This window comes from Canis lupus, chromosome 33, assembly GCF_048164855.1.
Source record: "Canis lupus baileyi chromosome 33, mCanLup2.hap1, whole genome shotgun sequence".
NCBI classification, from domain to species: Eukaryota; Metazoa; Chordata; class Mammalia; order Carnivora; family Canidae; genus Canis; species Canis lupus.
The window spans coordinates 11,985,460-12,005,051 of record NC_132870.1 but is presented as its reverse complement, the minus strand read 5'-3'; the positions used below and the strand labels follow the sequence as shown (position 1 = coordinate 12,005,051).

Genomic DNA, 19,592 nt, shown 5'->3' with positions numbered 1-19,592 from the left:
GGGGAAAGTAAATTACTGGAACAGAATTAAGAAAGTAAACAGACAACAAGAATCACCAATACATAAACAAAAACACCCTAGAATGTCTGCTAATGGGAATATATTGGGCTTTTTGTAAATGGTTCCTTTCTTTGGGGAAGGGCACAAAAATGTCCTTCTTAAAAGGGAACATTAATGCAGGTTACCTTGCATATTCATGAATGCAATTATTTTGTTTAAAAAAAAAAACACACACCAAGTGGTTGCTACGTGTCAGCATTAAGTGCTTTACATATTAACTAATATTCATAAAAACCGTAAGATAACATCAAATGTACTCTGGGAAGTAATTTCCTAACATTCATACGCTTGATGGAAGAGCTTTAGTAAGTCCCAATTTGGTGAATGAAAAACATTTAAATCAATTCCTGTCGCATTTGAAAACATTCCTACGGAATCCCTGGAAGGATCATTCGTCTTCTTCCATACCTCAAGTATGTGCAGTCATCTTTAATTCAAGAAGCTACATTCGGCCTGATAAAAGCAAGGGGGAAGAAGTAACATAAAGCGACTACTCACCCTGCTATCAGAAAAGGAGACTTCTCTAGTTAGGACCTTTCTGAAAAAGTGTTCTCAGATGCAAATCAGCAGCAAGACCACAAAGCGGACTGAACCGTGGAGTGCACTGGGGACCACGTCTGAGAGCACACGGGGGCGCCCCTACGAACAGCCGCACTGAACACACGCTTTACCCCGGGCGTGGGGGGGCCTTGCCGGTCTTTGGCGGTTCTCCAGCTTTACTCCTGCCCTCAGGACAAGGATCTGAGGGAACTTCCAGAACACACCCCAGAATACCAAGGGTCCTTAGACTCCCTATCCAAATGGCTGCAAAACTGCTTCCAGGGTGCCTCTTGCTAAGAGACGTGCCGCCAACACACAGGGCACTAAGCTGAGGACGACCGAGGCCGCTGGGTGGGCATCTGCCCGCGTGGGCTGCCCTCTCCGACACAGGCCCCCGTCCCCGAAGGGCGGGCAGAGGAGGGTCGGCTCTCCCGTGCCTCCGCCGTCTGGAAGGGAGGCGGCCGAAGCCACTGACGCCAGACCAAGGCCAGCTGTGCGGTGCCGCAGAGGCCGAGACCGACAGCCCCGAGGTGGGGTCCGAGGACGCGAGCGGGGCAGAGCGGCGGACTCAGGAGGGCGGAGGCCGCCCAAGCGGCTCCCGAAGAGGGGGCCTCGGGCACCTGCTGCCGTTCCCAGCCCAGCTCCGCGGGGGCGAGCGCCTAAGGAACGGGCTTGGACGTCAGCCGCGGTGCCAGGGAGGCGGCGGGCAGCCCCAGGGCCCGCGGGCGCCCGTCAGTGGACGGCGGAGCGCCAGTCGGGGGCGGCGGCAGGGGGGCGGGGCGCGGCGCGGCCGACGTCACCGCCGCGGCCGACGTCACCGCCGCGTGCCGCAGCCGCAGGACCGCTCTGGCGCAGCGCGGGCGCGGGTGTCTGCGGGAGCCACGCTAGAGCTCCGCGGCTGCTGCTGTAACATGGCTGACTCGGAAAACCAGGGGCCTGCGGAGCCGAGCCAGGCGGCGGCGGAGGCGGCGGAGGAGGTAATGGCGGAAGGCGGCGCGCAGGGGGGGGACTCGGACAGCGCGGCCGGTCCGACGGCCGAGGAGCCCCAGACCCCCGCGGACAACGCGCCGAAGCCCAAAAATGACTTTATCGAGAGCCTGCCCAACTCGGTGAAGTGCCGAGTCCTGGCCCTCAAAAAGCTGCAGAAGCGCTGCGATAAGATAGAAGCCAAATTTGATAAGGAATTTCAGGCTCTGGAAAAAAAGTATAACGACATCTATAAGCCCCTACTTGCCAAGATCCAAGAGCTCACCGGTGAGATGGAGGGGTGTGCATGGACCTTAGAGGGGGAGGAGGAGGACGACGACGAGGAAGAGTACGAGGATGAGGAGGAGGGGGAGGAGGAGGAGGAGGAGGAGGAGGAAGCTGCGGCGGAGGCTGCTGTGGAGGCGGCGGCTGCCAAAGATGAGGGTCCCCACTCTGCGGTGCCTGATGACGCCAAGAAATAAGCGGGGCCAGAGATGGAAGAGGAAGAGTGACGACGAAAACAAAACCCCCTATTTTCTTTCTTTCTTTCTTTCTTTTTTTTTTTTTGAATATTGGTGGACTTCTAAAAATAAGGCTCAGGTTTGGGACCAAAATACAATGTGAATCAATTTTGACATTCCTAAAATTAAGTTCAATTGAAGCAATCAGATCCTGGCCAGCCCGTTTCACATTTTTCATTTTGAACACAATAAATGTATCAAAAGGTGTTGAAGAAAACCAGTTAAATTTAAAATGATTTTTTTTTTTTCCATGATCTCTTCTGCACGGACTGCAATTGAGGCTTAAGGGTGTCAAGCAGATGTGAAGAATGTCACTTTGAAACCTATTCATCCCACCATCATCACACTACACACGGAACACCCAGACCAAGACTGAATGAACATGTTCTCAATGCTTAATTCTTCAGTTTCTTTAGTCCGGACATTCTCCAGTGCGGAAAAAGCAGAAGACTCTCATCTTTAAGTCTTTGCTTTTGTAACCCACACATCAGCTTTACACTTCAGAGAAGAGTGATGGAATTGTGGAAGCCTGTGATGGAGATCATGACAGTACTGTTTAATGAGGTCTGGAAAACTGCCACTTCACATTCTAAAGAATGTTCTGAATATTTGAATTTAAGACAAGCAACATGGTTCTGAGAAGGAGGGTGTATAACCTGTATAATATTGTCAACGTATGTGTTCGTTATTTACAGTCTTATGTTTATGTGTGTTCTTGGTAGCGTCTGTTTACAAAGGTGGAAAAAAAACCCCAAAATGTTTTAAGTATTCAATCCCTTTACCTAGCTTTCTAGAAATATTAATTTACTTGAAAAGATGTAGAATGTAGCAAATCCTGTAAAGCATGTGTATTCAGTGTTTTATGTAGTTTGATCCTTGTGAAGTCTTTTTGTCATGTAGCTTTTAGAATGTAGCTGTGAAAATTATCAGAACTCTTCAATGAAGCTAATGTTGGAAAAAATAAATACTTGAAGAACCAATACAAGTGTGTGTCCCCACCCCCAGCTCAGAAGTAGAAGGGTTTAAGTTTGCTTGTATTAGCTGTGCCTTCATTATTTTGCTATGTAAATGTGACATAATAAATTTAAAAAATGGTGCATATTCAAATTTTAATGCTTGAAGACAGACTGGCATACAGTTAAGGATTTTCAGGAAGGACACATTAAATGTAAAGACTCCTAAGCTTCCTTGTGGGTTTTGAATTTTGTGTGATTCAGTGATCTATAAAAAAACATAAGCATAAAGTTGTTTACCACTGTAGTGTTAATAAAACAGTATTTTCAAAAAACAAAAGGACTCGGAATACTCTGCCTGCCTGCCTGGAATCAAATCCCAGCTCTGCCTCTTACAAGCAACGAACCTTACACAAGTCAGTTGATCTGTTTCAGTTTCTCCTTCTATAAAAGGGGATAGTAACAGCCTCTTCCTCACAATTATGGAGAACAAGTCAGCTAATACACAAGTTCTGTAGGATAAGGTCTGACACACACTCAGTGCTCAAGAAATTTCAGCTATTATTATTTAATTATTGTTTTATTATTACATGAAAGATAAAGACACTGATTGGAAATTCAATCTTCCTTCCCTCCCCAGGTACAAAAGGGGGAGAAAACAGACATCATTGTATTCTTAAGTTTATCGATTCCTCCTCAAAGAATGTGGACTTTAATTTGAAAACAGGAAATTCAATAATCTATCTCATTTTGGTTTCCTCAATATATAATAAGGTTTTGATTTCCTCCCAGAATAGATAAAAGACTTTTACATGTGATATTATGCATATGCAAAACAAGGCTACTTCAACCTTAACATCTGGGCATCCTGAATGAAGCAAAATAGTCTAAAAATTAACCCTCCCCCCTAAAACTTAAAAATTCAGATGCATTTCTTCCATTTCACTTAAGGGTTAAAATTACACAAGTGAAATTATGCCACTTTTCCTTAAGGACAGGAAGGCAGCTCCGACCTGTTGCTATTGGCAATAGTAGAGTTAAACCTTAACATAATGTTAATCATCCTTAGGACCAGGCCAGCCGAAAGAGAAAATCAAGGTAACATATTATGCAAGAAGTCAATGATTATCTTAATTATATGATTATTTTAATAGAAGCAAAAACTAATAAAATTCAGTATTTCTTATCTCTAGGGATAAGAGACTCCTTTAATATTTTTCTAAATCCATCTAGTAAAAAAAAAAAAAAATGAATGAAACAAATGAGTCTAACTACCTGGGAAAATTTTTTTTCTAAGCATGTAATTATATATAGAAAACCCAAGAAAAATGACTGAAAATTATTAACATTGACTAAATTCGAGCAGTTGACCAGCTGCCAGATAAATATACAAAACTATTAACTATTTCTAGGTACCAATAATGATCAAAATATATGGAAAGACTCTTTCACAATAGAAATAAAACATTTATAAAAACCTCAAATAAAAAATAGGTATAACCTATGTGAAAAGTGAAAAAATCAGAAAGAAATGTAAAACAGGGGATCCCTGGGTGGTGCAGCGGTTTGGCGCCTGCCTTTGGCCCAGGGCGCGATCCTGGAGACCCGGGATCGAATCCCACGTCAGGCTCCTGGTGCATGGAGCCTGCTTCTCCCTCTGCCTATGTCTCTGCCTCTCTCTCTGTGGACTATCATAAATAAATAAAAATTAAAAAAAAAAAGAAAAAAAAAGAAATGTAAAACGGGCCTTTGGATGGTAAGACTGAATACCACAAAAGTGTCCATTCTTCCCAAATTAACTTTTATCACACTTCAAATCAAAACCCAAACTGAATCTGGAACTTAATGTAATTAATCTAACGTTTACCTATAAGAATAGCTAAGGAAGCTAGCAATATAGGAACAATTCAGATTTTTACCTTAGACTACAAGTTCCACCCCTCCCAAATTTTTTTAAGTGAAGAGAATACATTATGTATTTATCAATCATTGGACAGGGAAAGGCTGAGATTGGTGATAAAAGACCAAAAGAAATAATCAACAGACACAACACAGAAATTCGTAAGTTATAGAGATTTAAACACAAGCACTCCACATTTTCAAAAGCAAACAACTAGGGATACAATTTACAATAAATATGAATGGCAAAGGGTTTAACAATCTTAATATAATAAAGAGTTCCCACAAATTTTAAGATCATTTAGTCTCAATACAGGAATACATAAAGAATGCCAGCAGACTAGTTTAAAAAGAGGAAATACTACAACCCTGGTTGGGGCAGAAAGACCCAGGGGCAGGCAGGGGTCTGAGAGGGCAGACCTAAGTTGACCCAGGCTCCGGTGAGTTCTGCAACACATGCATTTCCAGCCGAGTGCTCTGGCCAGCAGTCTTCCTTCCACTTAGGGTAAGACTTTAGCTGTAGGGTTTTCTAGCTACCAGTCACACCACTGTTGGCCACTTTTCCCAGGACACTGGGACACTCACGATGCCCTTCACAATGTCAGGCAGTTTACAACGTTTCCTAACTGGGTTGATATTTACCCTGTTTCCTGCACTGCTTATTTGATAGTTCCTCAGGCAACCATAAAACCTGCATGTTAATATCTAGCAGGATACTCTGCCTTCAAGGTGGATCAAGCACTATCACTCAGTGTTAATCCATTATATGCCCAAATTTGTCAGCAATACACCAAATAACTGGCAGGAAGAAAAGGAGCACACATTACACATTCAATTTAGTCTCTCAGAGCATTACGCAGAAAAGTGTCGCATTCCTGATGCTCACTACCAAAGCATGACACAGCAGTTCTCCCTGCCTGAGAGTTTCCTCTCAAGGCAGACACAGAGACACATTTGCACGTGCATACACATGTACACAAACACTTTTTATTGAGGAGAAATTCACATAACATAAAATTAGCCATCTAAATGAACAATTCAGTGGCATTTAGTACATTCACAATATTGTCCATTTCTATCTAATTCACAGTCAAATGCATCAAAGCTCTGTAGAATACGAAAAGTAGCCTGTGTGCAAGAAACGCAAAATTTTACAAATGCAACAGAATTTAATTTTTTTTAAGAGAATACTCAGTGTTTATAAGGATTAGGTAAAATGAGTACTCTCATACACTTATAATATACAAGTTGATATATAATTCATTAATAAAATCAATTTAGCAAAAACATCTATCAACTGATTCAAAATGATATACACTAATTCAATTTCACCCTTGAGATCTTATCATTAAAAAGCAATTTTAAAGGCAAACAAAGCTTTTTACACAAAAGATGCTTCATGGGTCTTATTAAAAATTAAGGAAGAGGGAGAGAAATAGAATTTAGAAGCCAAATACCCCAAAGTGAGAGAACAGAACATACACATTCACATGGCAGACTGTGTAGTCATCATGAAGGGTGTCCGTAAATATATGGTAAATATAAGCATTGTCTCAAGCTAAGTTTAAAAATTCCAACATATAATTTTATATATATAGTTTATTTTTAACTATGCCAACTTTGTTTTTTAAAAACTCCGTAGTTGTGCCTGAAAGGAAAATAGCAAACGTTCTAAGTCATTTTTCTTCCTAGGTTGGGGAAGAGGGGTGGAGCACAAGCTCTCACTCACAATGCCTGGCTCTGAATCCTAGATTTCTAGCTGTGTAACCCTGAACAAGTAACATATGCCTCTCTGTGCGTGCCCCAGCTTCTGCATCCGTGAAGTGGGGAGCATTCCGTGTGAAGTACTTAGACAAATATAAGCACTCAAGAAATGTTACTGGCATTTTAATTATCTGCTATTCCGAGAACAGCCCAATGAGAAATACAAAGTAGATCTTAAAGTCCTATAGACTATCTTGAGAGATCAACTCAAGTCTGTCAGCAGTCCTAATTTCAGCAGACCTTAAGGAACTCAAGGTGTCTGTCACGTATGATTTTTTTCCCTCAGGTTCTCACTATGGATTCTGGGTGCCCTTTGGAGCACTTGCATGCCTTACTAGGTGGTCTTTTTATTATTTTCTCCATCCCTTCCTTAATATGGCAGAAATGGGAGAAGACCTCTATTGTATTTAATTTGACTACATTAAATTGAGGTCAATTTGGGGGAATCTAAAATGATATGTGGATTTTTCACTAATGGTAATAATACCATGTTACACAATGTGAGAAATACTTCACCATGAGTAGTCACTATGCAGATGTGATTAGCAGCTGCGGGAAGATTTAGCTATGATGTAGCCACTAGCATTCACCCATGAATGTTCTTTTACTTGGATGCTTGTAACTCATTTGATATCTGCAGCTCTTGTCCAAGGACAGAATGCAATTTTAAGATCAAATGAAATATAATAAATTACGGATATAGAATTAGTATCTTTCTAGCATTTTTCTCCAGGGCAGTGGTGACAGCAAATACTTCACTGTTAACAAAACAGCTTCAATACCAGCAGTATCTGTGTATTCTACTCTCCACAAGTTAAAAATCCAGCAGGCATTATTTTTATAGTTCTTTTATCTAGTTTTCTTAGGTCCATCTAAGAAATTCCCAAAAAGGACCCCAACTCCTAGGGATGAGATTATGACATATACTAGATAAAAGGGAAAAACAGCTGGAATGATTAATCTTTCACAGTTGTATGCATTTCTTACCAGGATCTCAATAGGCTTTGCTGGTAATATTTCTGCTTTTGCAGAACAAAATAAAAAGAAGAGAAATGCACTCATGCCTTTCCAGTTGTGCTTCACCATGACAGTGATACTAAGCAATGTGGCAATAACTATACTAGGTTCTCAGAAGCCTCTCCAATAGGTAACTGTGTGACAGAAATAAGGTCTGCCTCCTGTCACTAGTGCAAAGGCATGTACCACAGTGCCTAAGACAGAATGGATGAGTTCACTGTGTGCTTGCTGAGTGCTAGTGACCCAGAAAAGCCAAAACCTAAATTTCACCAAAGACAGAAGTTCCACGTGTTAATCTCAAACACCGTGTGTTGGCAATCAAAACAGGAGTCCACCACCTTCTGCCTGGCAATTTTTAAAACTACAGCAAGTAAAAAGACTTGAAAACTTTTGAAGCGACTTTTTAGAAGTCATGTAAATAGGAGCTTCATAATACAAGTAAGAGAATGATGCGGGCTCCCTTCTTTTTACTCTTGGATTTAAGTATTGCCTTTCTTTTAAGGAAACTCTGTGGCATCCAAACATCCTTATTGAAAATGTGTTGTAGGAGCAGCCCTGAAGTCAATTAGTAGCAAACAACTGCAAAGTAAGAGAAAAGGAACCCACATGTTTTTTAAAGATTTATTTATTTATTGGAGGGAGGGAGAGAGAGAGTGCAGGAGAGAGGGAAAGAGAAACTTGAGGACTCTGCGATGAGCACAGAGCCCAACAACACAGGGCTCATGACTCTGAGATCACAACTTGCCAGAAAACAAGAGTCCAATGCTCAACTGACCGGGCCACCCCACCATCCCCCTCCCACATGCCTTTTAAACAAAAGCACACTCTTCCACACTAATTCTGAGTACCATTCTTAGGGTTAAGCACTGTCCATGAGTATGTATGTGTCAGCACAGATATAAACAGTGGAGAAAGCATGAAAAAAGAAAGCTTGCCAGGAACCTACTTCTATCATGCAACTCCTCTGCTCACAAATCAACAGTGGCTTCTTATTACCTGTTGAATGAAGTCTAAAATTCTCTAATTTCCAAAGACTTCCACAATCTAATAACCCCCAAGGCTAAGCTAGTATGGGTCCCCCTAGCAATGTCCCCCAACCAGTACTCATACCCCACACACTCACCACTCACTGTTCCCTCCCTAAAATAACAGCCAAGGTTAAGCGATCACTCTTTGGAGCACCTTTCACTTTTTACTGTAATCTTTGTCTCTACTTTCTGTTACTCAATCTTAGGAAGCTTTCCAACTTAGTTCTATGCCGTATCTGTCCTCCCAGTCCAAGTTGACTTCTCTGAACTCTTCAGATTCAATCACCCAATTTAGTCTATTGCACATTTGAAATATGGTTGGCTCATGAGAACAGCTTACTCCCTAAAGAGACTGTGTTATATTTCGGTTTTCCTGCACAGTTTGTCTCTCAACTATGCAGTCAATTCAATTGTTGATACAAAGAAATATCTATTGAATAAGGACAGACAGTGAGTATGATAGGCAAGGAGAAGCAAAGACAGGAAGAGGGAAAAATTCAGACCCAGAAAGAGAGGGGAAAAAAAAGCAGACAAAAAGTACTCAAAGAGAAATACTTTTATGAAGATACAAAAGAATTGTTAAGTCCCAAGAACTGCCTCAACTACAGACTGCATTCCAATGGCCTACATCTGCACTAGATCACTGCACAACCCAGTGTATCAAACACACAGAGCTCTATGATGACTCATCACAGTATAAAGACATTCTGAATGCTCCTTCCACAGGCCACAGGCCTAGCCCATTATTAGCTTCTATAAAATGATGCACATATTATCTTGTATAAAACCTGATGCAAAAGCTCAGACATCCTTTGAATACATATCATATATATAAAAACAACCACTAAAACTAAAAGAGAAATCTTCTGGTTTGAAAAAAACACTCTATGATCTACCATAAATTTCCCAATTCTAAAAACATCAGACTACAAGGAATATAGAAGTCTGTTCTTATTTGAAAAAATAAACATCATTTGCTGTGAACAACATATTAATGCTATGCAGATAAAGACAGGACAGTACGTTTAGCTCCAAGGGATTCTTACTGAGTCTTGGTTGAAACACCTACTGGACACAAGACTAGCCTCTATATTAGGTTCCTGGAATCAAGCTAATTTCATTATCTGAGCCATTTTTGTTGGGTACTTATTTTCCCCAATGCTGAGGCTCCCTGGATAGTCCGGAAGGTTTACATGACAAAGAAGGTTACTGAATATTACATTAGACTCCTCTAGCGGTCTTTAAAAATGTGAAAAGATGCAAGAAGAAGTCTCTCCATTTTTCTAGATCTACAACAGTTATCTCCTGAATCTAGGCCTGGTGCTTTCTCTAATATTAAAAATTAATTAAAATCTGCAAATTCTTGCTCCATCACCCTTGCATCCTCTGAAGAAGGGATTAAGATTTAACTTCTATCTTGGTCTTAAAAGTGCAGAGAAATAATGTAGCAACATCTGCAAGGGTCCAAAGTCAGGACTAACCTGTTATCCTTGCACACAGTTACTTTGTCTCCCCCAGGTATCAGCTTCTTCTGTTCAATCACTCCATAGCTTTCTCGACAAATCTATATTTAAGGAGGAAAAAAGAGACGTTTCAATTCTGTTTACCACTTATCTTCCTAGAATCCAAATGACTGAGAGAAGTTTTAGGAACAAATGTAGCTTAATCATTACCTATTACACAGAAAATTCTTGGGAAAAGAGAACCTGATTCAGAAAACATCAGCACCTTAAAAGATAACCTGTGTTTTAAGGCATGCAATTGCCAATAAATGCAACCAAAGAGCAAACAATATGAACTCTAGAAAAGAAATCTATGTATCAAGAGTAAAGAGGGCTAGTGCTTCAGTGATTTTAAGTTCACAGATGAATCATTCATTTACTCAACATATTTACTTAATTCTTTTAACAATCAATTATAACTAAAATAATACCTGCTCAGAAAAGACCCTGAATTTATTCTTTGATCTGGAGAACAACTATGTTCATTTATGACTTGTGAGCATGAGGAAGGGGAACACCACAATCAGAAGTAAACTGTGGAAATCCTTACCGTGAAATTGAGGCAGAAAGTCTCCTCAATATCTTCCCCAGGGTAATCTAAAAGTTCTTGAAGACTCCTAGTCATAGAATAATAGAGAAAGGAAAAGAGGCGCGTTAGACACTGTAATAGTGTTTCTACCTTAGTCATGTATCCAGATTGTTTGCAAGGAAAAACTAAAAGAAGATTCTAGGATAAACATAAGTCCAGACTGACAGAAAATTGTGTTACTTATACCCTTAAATAAATAAATAAATAAATAAATAAATAAATAAATAAATAAATAAATAAATAAATAAATAGGGCAGGGGCTCCTCCTAGGTGGTTCAGTCAGTTGAGCATCCGACTCTTGGTTTCAGCTCAGGTCATAATCTCGGTCCTGAGATCAACCCCGGCACTAGGCTCCATACTCCGTGCAGAGTCTGCTTGTTCCTCTCCCTCTGCTCCTCCCCCTGCTCTCTCTCCCTCAACCCTCTCTAGAATAAATACATAAAGTCTTAAAAAAAAAAAATGCCAGATCTGTAAGACATTCGTTAATTGTTCTCTTTTCCCACTGACAAGTCTTACTAAATTTATGAAGAAACTCAGAAAGATTTGTATCCGACACACTTGGGTTCTTTTAACTCTGATATTGCTTGGAAATCTAAATATGAGGATATGGTACTATACTGGCCCTGCAGAATGTCTTCATCCACATGTATCAGACTAATCCTTCCATCATAAGAAAGCCACAAAGTTACCTTATCCACATAGGAATCTTTTTTTTTTTTTTAAAGATTTTATTTATTTATTCATGAGAGACAGGGAGAGAAGCAGAGACACAGGCAGAGAGAGAAAAGAAGCAGGCTCCATGCAGGGAGCCCGATGTGGGACTGGATCCCAGGACCCCAGGATCATGCCCCAAGCTGAAGGCAGATGCTCAACCACTGAGCCACCCAGGCATCCCTCCACGTAGGAATCTTTTTTTTTTTTTAAGATTTTATTTATTCATTCATGATAGACATAGAGAGAAAGAGAAAGAGAGAGGGAGGCAGAGACACAGGCAGAGGGAGAAGCAGGCTCCACGCCGGAGCCTGACATGGGACTTGATCCCGGCACTCCAGGATCGCACCCTGGGCCAAAAGCAGGCGTCAAACCGCTGAGCCACCCAGGGATCCCCAAAGCCGTAAAAATATGGAACGCTTCACGAATTTGCGTGTCATCCTTGCGCAGGGGCCATGCTAATCTTCTCTGTATCGTTCCAATTTTAGTATATGTGCTGCCGAAGCGAGCACCCACGTAGGAATCTTAACGGCTTACCTGTCAATGCAAAGGGCTCTGTATGGTAAAGACACTCTATTACCTGCCACACTAATGAACACAAACATATACTCTTAAAACAAGACTTACGTTTATGCGACAATGATCATATCCTAGCTTTTAAGAGAATATGTTCTTGTAATCAAATCTCATCCACACTTCCTTCTTTAGTGAGCTCCAAGTCCAATTCCATTAAGAGGTGCCCAGGAAGAAAATTCTTAGTGTGGAATTTAAATCCACTACCAATTAATCACCCAAAATCACTACTTCAAATAAATTCTTCTCTGTCAGGCTGGCTAAGTAAATCACACACTTCAACCACTCTCTAGCCTTCTTAAGGTACCCCAAAATTAACCCTGCCAGAATTAATAACCCTTGGCTATTTTTCGATATTCCTTCTACATGTTCTTTTCCTCTCTCTCTGGGTCCCCACCTCTCTCATCCTTTATGGTTTCTCAGTATTGGTGTCCTACATGTGGTGTGGCAGTCTCACTGCCAGAGGGGACCTTAGAAACAACCCCTTCTCTATCTCCATCTTAAAATCGGTATTCTTTTTCCATAAAACGGGCTGTTCCTTCCTTTTAAACCCAAAGGATTATACTGTTTACAGAAATCCAAGGATATGGTGTTTCTTATATATCTGATCTTATGCTACCTGAAATCAAGGCAGAAAAAGTCAGAATCAAAGGAGTTTTAAGAGCCAGAAAGAGAATAACATAAAAATATGACTGCACTACTCTGGAAAACAGTCTGGCGGTCCCTCAAAAGACTAAACACAGGACTACCATATGGCCCCAGCAATCCCACTCCTAGGTATACACCCAAGAGGAAAGAAAACTTATATCCACATAAAAAGCTGTACAAGAACGTCCACGGTAGCATCATCTGTGACAGCCAAAAAGTGGGAACCATCAATTTCCATCAGCTATCAACTAATGAATGGATGAACAAAATGTCATACATATGGATATCCAATGGATTATTATTTGGCAACAAGAAGAAATTCAATACTGACACATGTTACAACATGGATGGAACTTGAAACTATGCTGTGCCAAAGAAGCCAGCCACAAAGGAACACATATTACATGACTCCACTTATATGAAATAATCAGAATAGGCAAGTCTACACAGACAGGAAGTAGATTAGCTATTGTCTAGGGCATGGGGGATGACAACTAAGGAGGACCAGGTTTCTTTATCAGGCAAGACTCTAAAACTGCGGTGACAGCTACACAATTCTGACAATACTAGAAGTCACTGAATCATATACTTCAAGCAGGTGGATTGTATGGTATATAAATTATATCTCAATTAAATTTTTTTTAAATGCTCTCTTTTCAGTCCTTCCTTCCTCTGTATTTCTGGATCATGACAAATCTCTGAGTCTTTATCTTTTGTTCAGAATAAGGAAAGCTGAGATTACCTTGTACCCCTGGGCAACCACGACCTGCCTTTCCCTTTTCCTTTGCCCCCTCTGCCTTCAGAGTGCCACAGGCAATGCCTCAAGCAAGGAGTAGTGCACCTGCATCTCGAGAGCCTAACCATATGGTTTGATAAACTCAAGCTTATGCATGTGGTATTTCCAACCTTTAATCCCTGTGTCAGAGGCAGCCAGAACAGTTGCCCACACCGGTCTGCCCATCTTCTAGCTCTGTACCTTCCTTCAGTGGGTGACAGCTCCTTTAGGTCTTCCAAGCCAGGCTTTACATTCAGTAACTTCTTGTAGAGAGCCAATGGGAAGTGGAGGTCAACCACAGTGGAGTTGTAGATGGCTAGTCCACAGGTTATGCCAATCAAGTGAAACCAATTGTGCTCTACAAAACACTTTTCAGTACATACACAAACATGTTTAAAAAAAGAAATGCAATGCTTGCAGCCCTCAAAACACTCTGCCATTTGCCTCACAATTTTTTCAGTATTAAAAGAATAAAGACCTCATAAATATTTAATTACCTTCTGAAGCAGAGAAACACCCTGACAAAAGTTCAATTATCCCACCAAAAACTGCAACATAGACAAAGTTAAGCAAGTCACAGCTCATCTACTAACAGAGAGAATACTGTATAATCTTCTAGAGCAACACTGTCCAATAGGATTTTCTGCAATGGTGGAAACAGTCTTCACTGTATGTCATACTGCAGCCACTAGCTATACCTACTGAGCACCTAAAATGTGGCTAGCACAACTTTGGAAATAAATCTTAAATATTTCATTTTAATTAACTAAAATTTAAATATAAATAGCTACATGTGGCTAATGGCTACCTTTTTAGAAGAGGGCAGATCTAGGGAGAAAACTCCAATAAGAAAAAAAGAACTAAATTATAGTTTGGTTAAAATTAGATGCCATTTAAAGCTTAGCTCTCCTACTGAATTTTCAAAAATAAAGTGTGTACATGTATCTGTGTAAGTATTTACACTCATACCACTATTATTATTAATGTAAGACATACTTGACTACCACTTCCCACATGTCATAAAACTCATTTCTTCACCATGCTGTGTTCTTTTTATCCTTCAAAAAATAATAAAACCTGGATCCTACCTACTAGAAAAGGAAATAGGGCTGATGGGTGACAAAACACATGAGATCTTGGCAACAAGTGAAAAATGAAGACTAGATACATTACTTAGATTGTTTACATTATCTTTGCTATACTCCCCTTTATAAATTCAGAAGTCAAGGGATCAGTGTGACCACCAAAAGAAAGTCTAACACAATCCATCTGTTTAATTGCAGTATCACTAACTTACCGTATCTGAAAACCACAAGAGATTTGAATCCTGATAGTAGGTAAACATTCCATAGATAGGATTCAAAAGTTCTTTTAACAGTAAAAGAAAGAATTCCTTTGTAACACCACCAGCATCCACTGCTTCTTCACCATCAAAGATTACCTTAAAATAATGAAAGTAAAATTAATACTTCAGGAAAATCTTTGATGTTTTATCTTTATTTTTAGCAAACTCTTTCCAAAGTCAGGACCAAGGAAGAAATATATAACAGAGAATACATTAATGCAATGAAAACTGCAAGGTGTATGTGCTGATTATTAACACTTAAAGACACTTAAAGACACACAAAATTTCTACTAGGTACTCCAAGGAATATAAAGGAAGTTAGAAGTTTACCATCTATTTGGGGCAGTAAGGCAAACATAAGAGAGTCAACTGGAGAATATATTTTCTTTTAAAGATGTTATTTACTTGAGAGAGAGAATGAGAGAGTACGAGCAGGAGGAGGTGCAGAGAGAGGGAAAAGCAGACTCCCTGCTGAGCAGGGAACCCAATGCAGGGCTCCATCTCAGAACCCTGAGGTCATAACCTGAGCCAAAGGCAGCAGCTTAACTGACTGAGCCACCTGGGTGCCCCTATATTTTATTTTCAGAGAGTCAAATATATTGAGAGGTTCATGTCCAGACACACAGAGAAAAGCAATGATTAAATTGAGTAAAGGAACACTTTCTTTTTTCTAAAGAAATCTCTCAGTGGGGCTCTTGAAGTAACTGATGCTTATGGAAGGAAGGAGAACATTCTAAGGAGGTAGAGACTTGGGTTCTGTGAGGGCTATAATCAGATCTATACAGGGCATCCTGGACCCACAAGAATTATCACAGTAACAGCTACAGCAAGCCAACGAATGAGACAGAAAGCCAAATGAGATTTATTGAGAGTTTGTTACATGCCAGCATTTAAACTCTATTAATTTAATCCTCAGAACAGCCTCATTCGTAGGGATTGCTATTACCATCCTCACTTTATAGGCAAAGACTCAGACACAAGCTAAAACTAGCATTTGAAAAAGTATATCCTTGTGGTTGAGTTCCCGGCTGCTAAGAGCAGGACAGGAGAAAAGGTGGGGACAGACACCAGGATTCTGATGCCAGGGGAATACTTAACTCAGATGTACTGTGAAGCAGTAAGTGTCTCATCTGATTACTGATTGAAAACAGGGGACAAAAAAAAAAATAAAAAAGAAAAAAAAAAAAGAAAAAGAAAACAGGGGACAAAGGGAGGCCCCCTCTTTCTGCAATATCAAAAATATAACACAGAAGTTCCTGGGAGAACTCCCAGGCAGACTGAGGAGACCAATGCCCTTCATAGGATGTTCTGGAAAGGGTGACAATGGCATGGAGACCATCAATTTCTTGCCTACTACCTTTTGGAAATCAGAGTTTACGATAGGAATGGCAACAGAGATCTGGAAATCATCTGAGGTGAAAAATAAAGGGCTTAAGAAAATTATTTCAAATAATCCATTAAACACTAATCGAACACTTACTGTGCACCAAGCATTGTGCTAAGCCCTGGAAATACAATAAGTAGTGACACAAATACATAGTCTATGAGGAAAGAAAAAATTTAATTCAGTCATTTCAGGGAACTAAGAGTGTCTATTATGATAGGTCAACAGCTTCCCAGACAATTGCACTACCTTTCCATTCTACATTTTTTCTTCTTTCTCTTCAATGTTTGACAACCAAAGACTTCCTGGATGTTGACTTGATAGTTTCACCTAGTTGAACCTTTAGTTTTGCTCTTGTTTCTGGTAGAGGTGGGGCAGGTACACCCAAGAGTGGACGAAGAAAGCCCTATGATCCCTCAAGTAATCCACCGGCATTCTTAGTGTATGTTATGTTGAGATGTTCTGTTTGATGATTTGACAGAAGGAGGGGATTAAATTCTTTTAAAATGAATGAAATAATGAATGGTTGTACTCCACAGTTTTAGTAATAAGACCTTTGCTGTTTCATTGACACTATTTAAAGAAAACTCTGGAAATATTTAGAGGAATAAAATGAAGGGCTCACTTTGAGAGGCTTTTTCAAATCAATATCAGAATGAATGCTCAGCTCTCTTAGGGCATCTCCAACAAGGTTGTTCCTGCGAACGTGAAGGACCAGGAAGGGGCTTCTGGCCAGCAGAGGCTCCAAGGTGAGAAGCATGAAGACATTCTGCAAGTTAGCTCCGTTGACCGCCACCTGGAACAGCAGACCCAGGAACACAATTACTCAGAGTACACGTGTGAGTGTGGATGGGACAGCAGCCTGCTGTGCCTTCGGACCTGGGATGCATAGGGAGCAGGCGACTGCATCTCCATTTTGTTCTTTCTAATTTTTCCCCTTAACTTTTCCAGATTTTCTAAGTTACTCTTGTTTATAAAACACACAAATCTTCCTAATGTGAACCAAAATAAACTAAATCAAACAGTTTATGAACCATATGACCCATAACCAGTTCCACGAAAATGACTGAGACCAGCTAATTAAGACTGAGGTAATTGTCAGAGTAGAAGAAACATGATGGAGAATTGGTAAAAACCATGACTTTCAAAATGGCACTAAAGAAACCTAATTGTCATTTGTTAAATAGCTTTTGTTCTTTGAAAACTGTTTACTTTCTCTAAAAAACCTCTAAATTAACAATATCATGGATAGGTCACTGTGAAAACGGACATATGTACCGGTGCACACAGAGAGTGAGAGCCAGAGAGAGAGGGATGAATAAGGTAATACACCAACAGGAACTGGTAGATTTGGATTATTAATTCATAAAATGTCTTTGTAGGCTTATTAAAACCAATTATATTTTATAATAAAAGTGTATATTTAAAATAAACAAATCTCTGTAACTTATGTTTTTATTCGATAAAGAATTACCAAGCTCCATTTAATTATTGCCCTATCTCTACCAGGGCAGCAAATGATGGCCTGCAGACCAAATCCAGCCCACTGCCTGTTTTTATACAGCTCTTAAAATAACAATTTTTTTTTCATTTTTAAGTAATTGGAAAACATGAAAAAAAAATGTTCACAAGTGAAAATTATATAAAATTCAAATTTCAGTGTACAGAAAATTATACTGGAAAAATGCCATGCTCATTCATTCACTTATTGTCTATCACTGTTTTCTGTGTTACAACATGAAATAGTTGAATAGTTGAGATAGACTGCATGGTCCACAAAGACTAAAATATTTACTATATGGCCCTTTATGAAAATGCTTGCCAACCCCTGATCCGGGTAAACATGCATTCATGTATGTGTGTTATACTCAACATAAAATTGCTGAAAAAACTTATAATAGTTCTAAAAAGTTACAATGGCCCTGTTATACCCTCTCCTGTTATTAAAAGTTACAACTAAATGCTCAGAATGAAGAAAACACAGTAAGAAGAGGAAATTATTTTTAAAATATGATACCTGCATCTGTAGTTCAGCATCAGTCTGCAACATTTTGGTCTTGGCTTGGGCATCAAAGATGAAAGGGTAGGAACAAAGTGTTACAGTATCCTACAATAAAACATATTATTGGCAATATAATAATGTTCCATAGAGAATACTGCTGGAAAAATATATAAGTAAATGAAAAAAGGATCATTTACCTGTATTATAGATGGTCTAGTCTTCTGGATAAAGAAAAATAAAAAGTTTTCTTACTTGGATTGTAAAACCTGAACTTTCTACCCCTTGCAAATATAAAATATAAGTAACAAAACATATAATCAATCCCACTATTTGGTCATGCAGAGAGTAAACACCATTTGAATGGCTGATTAGATTTTTGATGGAACAGACCAGATGTTTTGATGGGTATAGACTGAGAAAAAATACAAAAACAATTAAAAAAATTTTAAGAGACCTTTAATGACCAGTTCACTGATTCCATAATTTATAGCATTAATAGAATGCTCTTTTATAAAAATCTAATTCCAAAACAGAAGCTTTACAATCTTTACTTCAGACACTAATTTTGTTGGGTAAAATGGATGATACAGACTGCATTTTACTTGTTACATCTCCTTCTTACACACACACACACACACACACACACACACACACAATTGTTATGATTAGGAAAAACAAATATTTAGAAACCTGTCCCTGACTTAGCACTTAGACCAGAGCTTAACCTATAGAAGATATTCCATCAATATGTGAATAAATCTAAATAAAATTTTGAGGACAGGAATAACAATCACAAAAGAAACATATCTACAAGGTTTGTTACCATTTCATTTACCAAGAAAAAAACTTTTTTTCTGAAAGTTGTTACATTATGTAATATTTATTGACTTAATAGAAACAAAACCATCAACAATATACATTCTATTGATCTGTGGCAGTATTTCTCAAATAGAAAACTGCAGACTTATTCTCAGAGATTTGAGAGTGCTCAAAGGGCTCTATGAATTTTTAAAAATTCTGTGGGTTCTTTAAAATGACATTCTAAACAAAATTAATGAAAATGCATGAATAACCTCCTTATGATGATATTCACTTATTTTAATGATTGCACTGGTACCACATTATATATACTTGTCGAAGGGAATTGAAAAAGAAGAAAAGCAGTCTTCCTTTGTAAGTGATGCATCTGTGCCCAAAAAAAGGCCAGAATAGTCCAGGCCTACTTCATGAAGGAAGGTTTAATAGCTTCTTAAAAGAGAATAGAGCTGAGTCATCCCAGGGCTGACAGGCCGGGGAACTCCGGCACCCAAGGCCT

At 39.4% G+C, this 19,592-nt stretch overlaps 2 protein-coding genes and 1 non-coding gene across 10 annotated transcripts in view; 1 reads left to right on the top strand and 2 right to left on the bottom strand.

Moving 5' to 3' along the window:
* The window catches only part of HERC3 (HECT and RLD domain containing E3 ubiquitin protein ligase 3), a 113,468-nt gene that overhangs the window by 17,616 nt on the left and 76,260 nt on the right, over positions 1–19,592 (bottom strand). For 6 of the 8 annotated variants that reach the window (XR_012023244.1, XM_072810200.1, XM_072810201.1 and 3 more), the window contains 7 exons: positions 18,475–18,498; positions 18,293–18,382; positions 16,901–17,071; positions 14,844–14,987; positions 13,748–13,914; positions 10,801–10,867; positions 10,230–10,312 (listed from right to left, as the gene is read on the bottom strand). Coding sequence is in view for 7 of the 8 variants with exons in the window: in XM_072810200.1 (XP_072666301.1) it covers positions 10,230–10,312; positions 10,801–10,867; positions 13,748–13,914; positions 14,844–14,987; positions 16,901–17,071; positions 18,293–18,382; positions 18,475–18,498 (746 nt within the window). In the remaining variant the exon portion in view is untranslated. Of the gene's footprint in view, positions 1–1,973; positions 8,300–10,229; positions 10,313–10,800; positions 10,868–13,747; positions 13,915–14,843; positions 14,988–16,900; positions 17,072–18,292; positions 18,383–18,474; positions 18,499–19,592 lie in introns of those variants that run through there. The other 2 variants (XM_072810199.1, XM_072810196.1) reach the window with 2 other exon arrangements.
* On the top strand, positions 1,406–3,380 carry NAP1L5 (nucleosome assembly protein 1 like 5). Its single transcript, XM_072810202.1, has one exon. It carries the CDS (start codon positions 1,512–1,514, stop codon positions 2,046–2,048), a length of 537 nt encoding a protein of 178 aa, XP_072666303.1. The 5' UTR covers positions 1,406–1,511; the 3' UTR covers positions 2,049–3,380.
* On the bottom strand, positions 11,956–12,062 carry LOC140624053 (U6 spliceosomal RNA). The gene has a single exon (XR_012023589.1). It is a non-coding gene; the product is annotated as a U6 spliceosomal RNA (small nuclear RNA).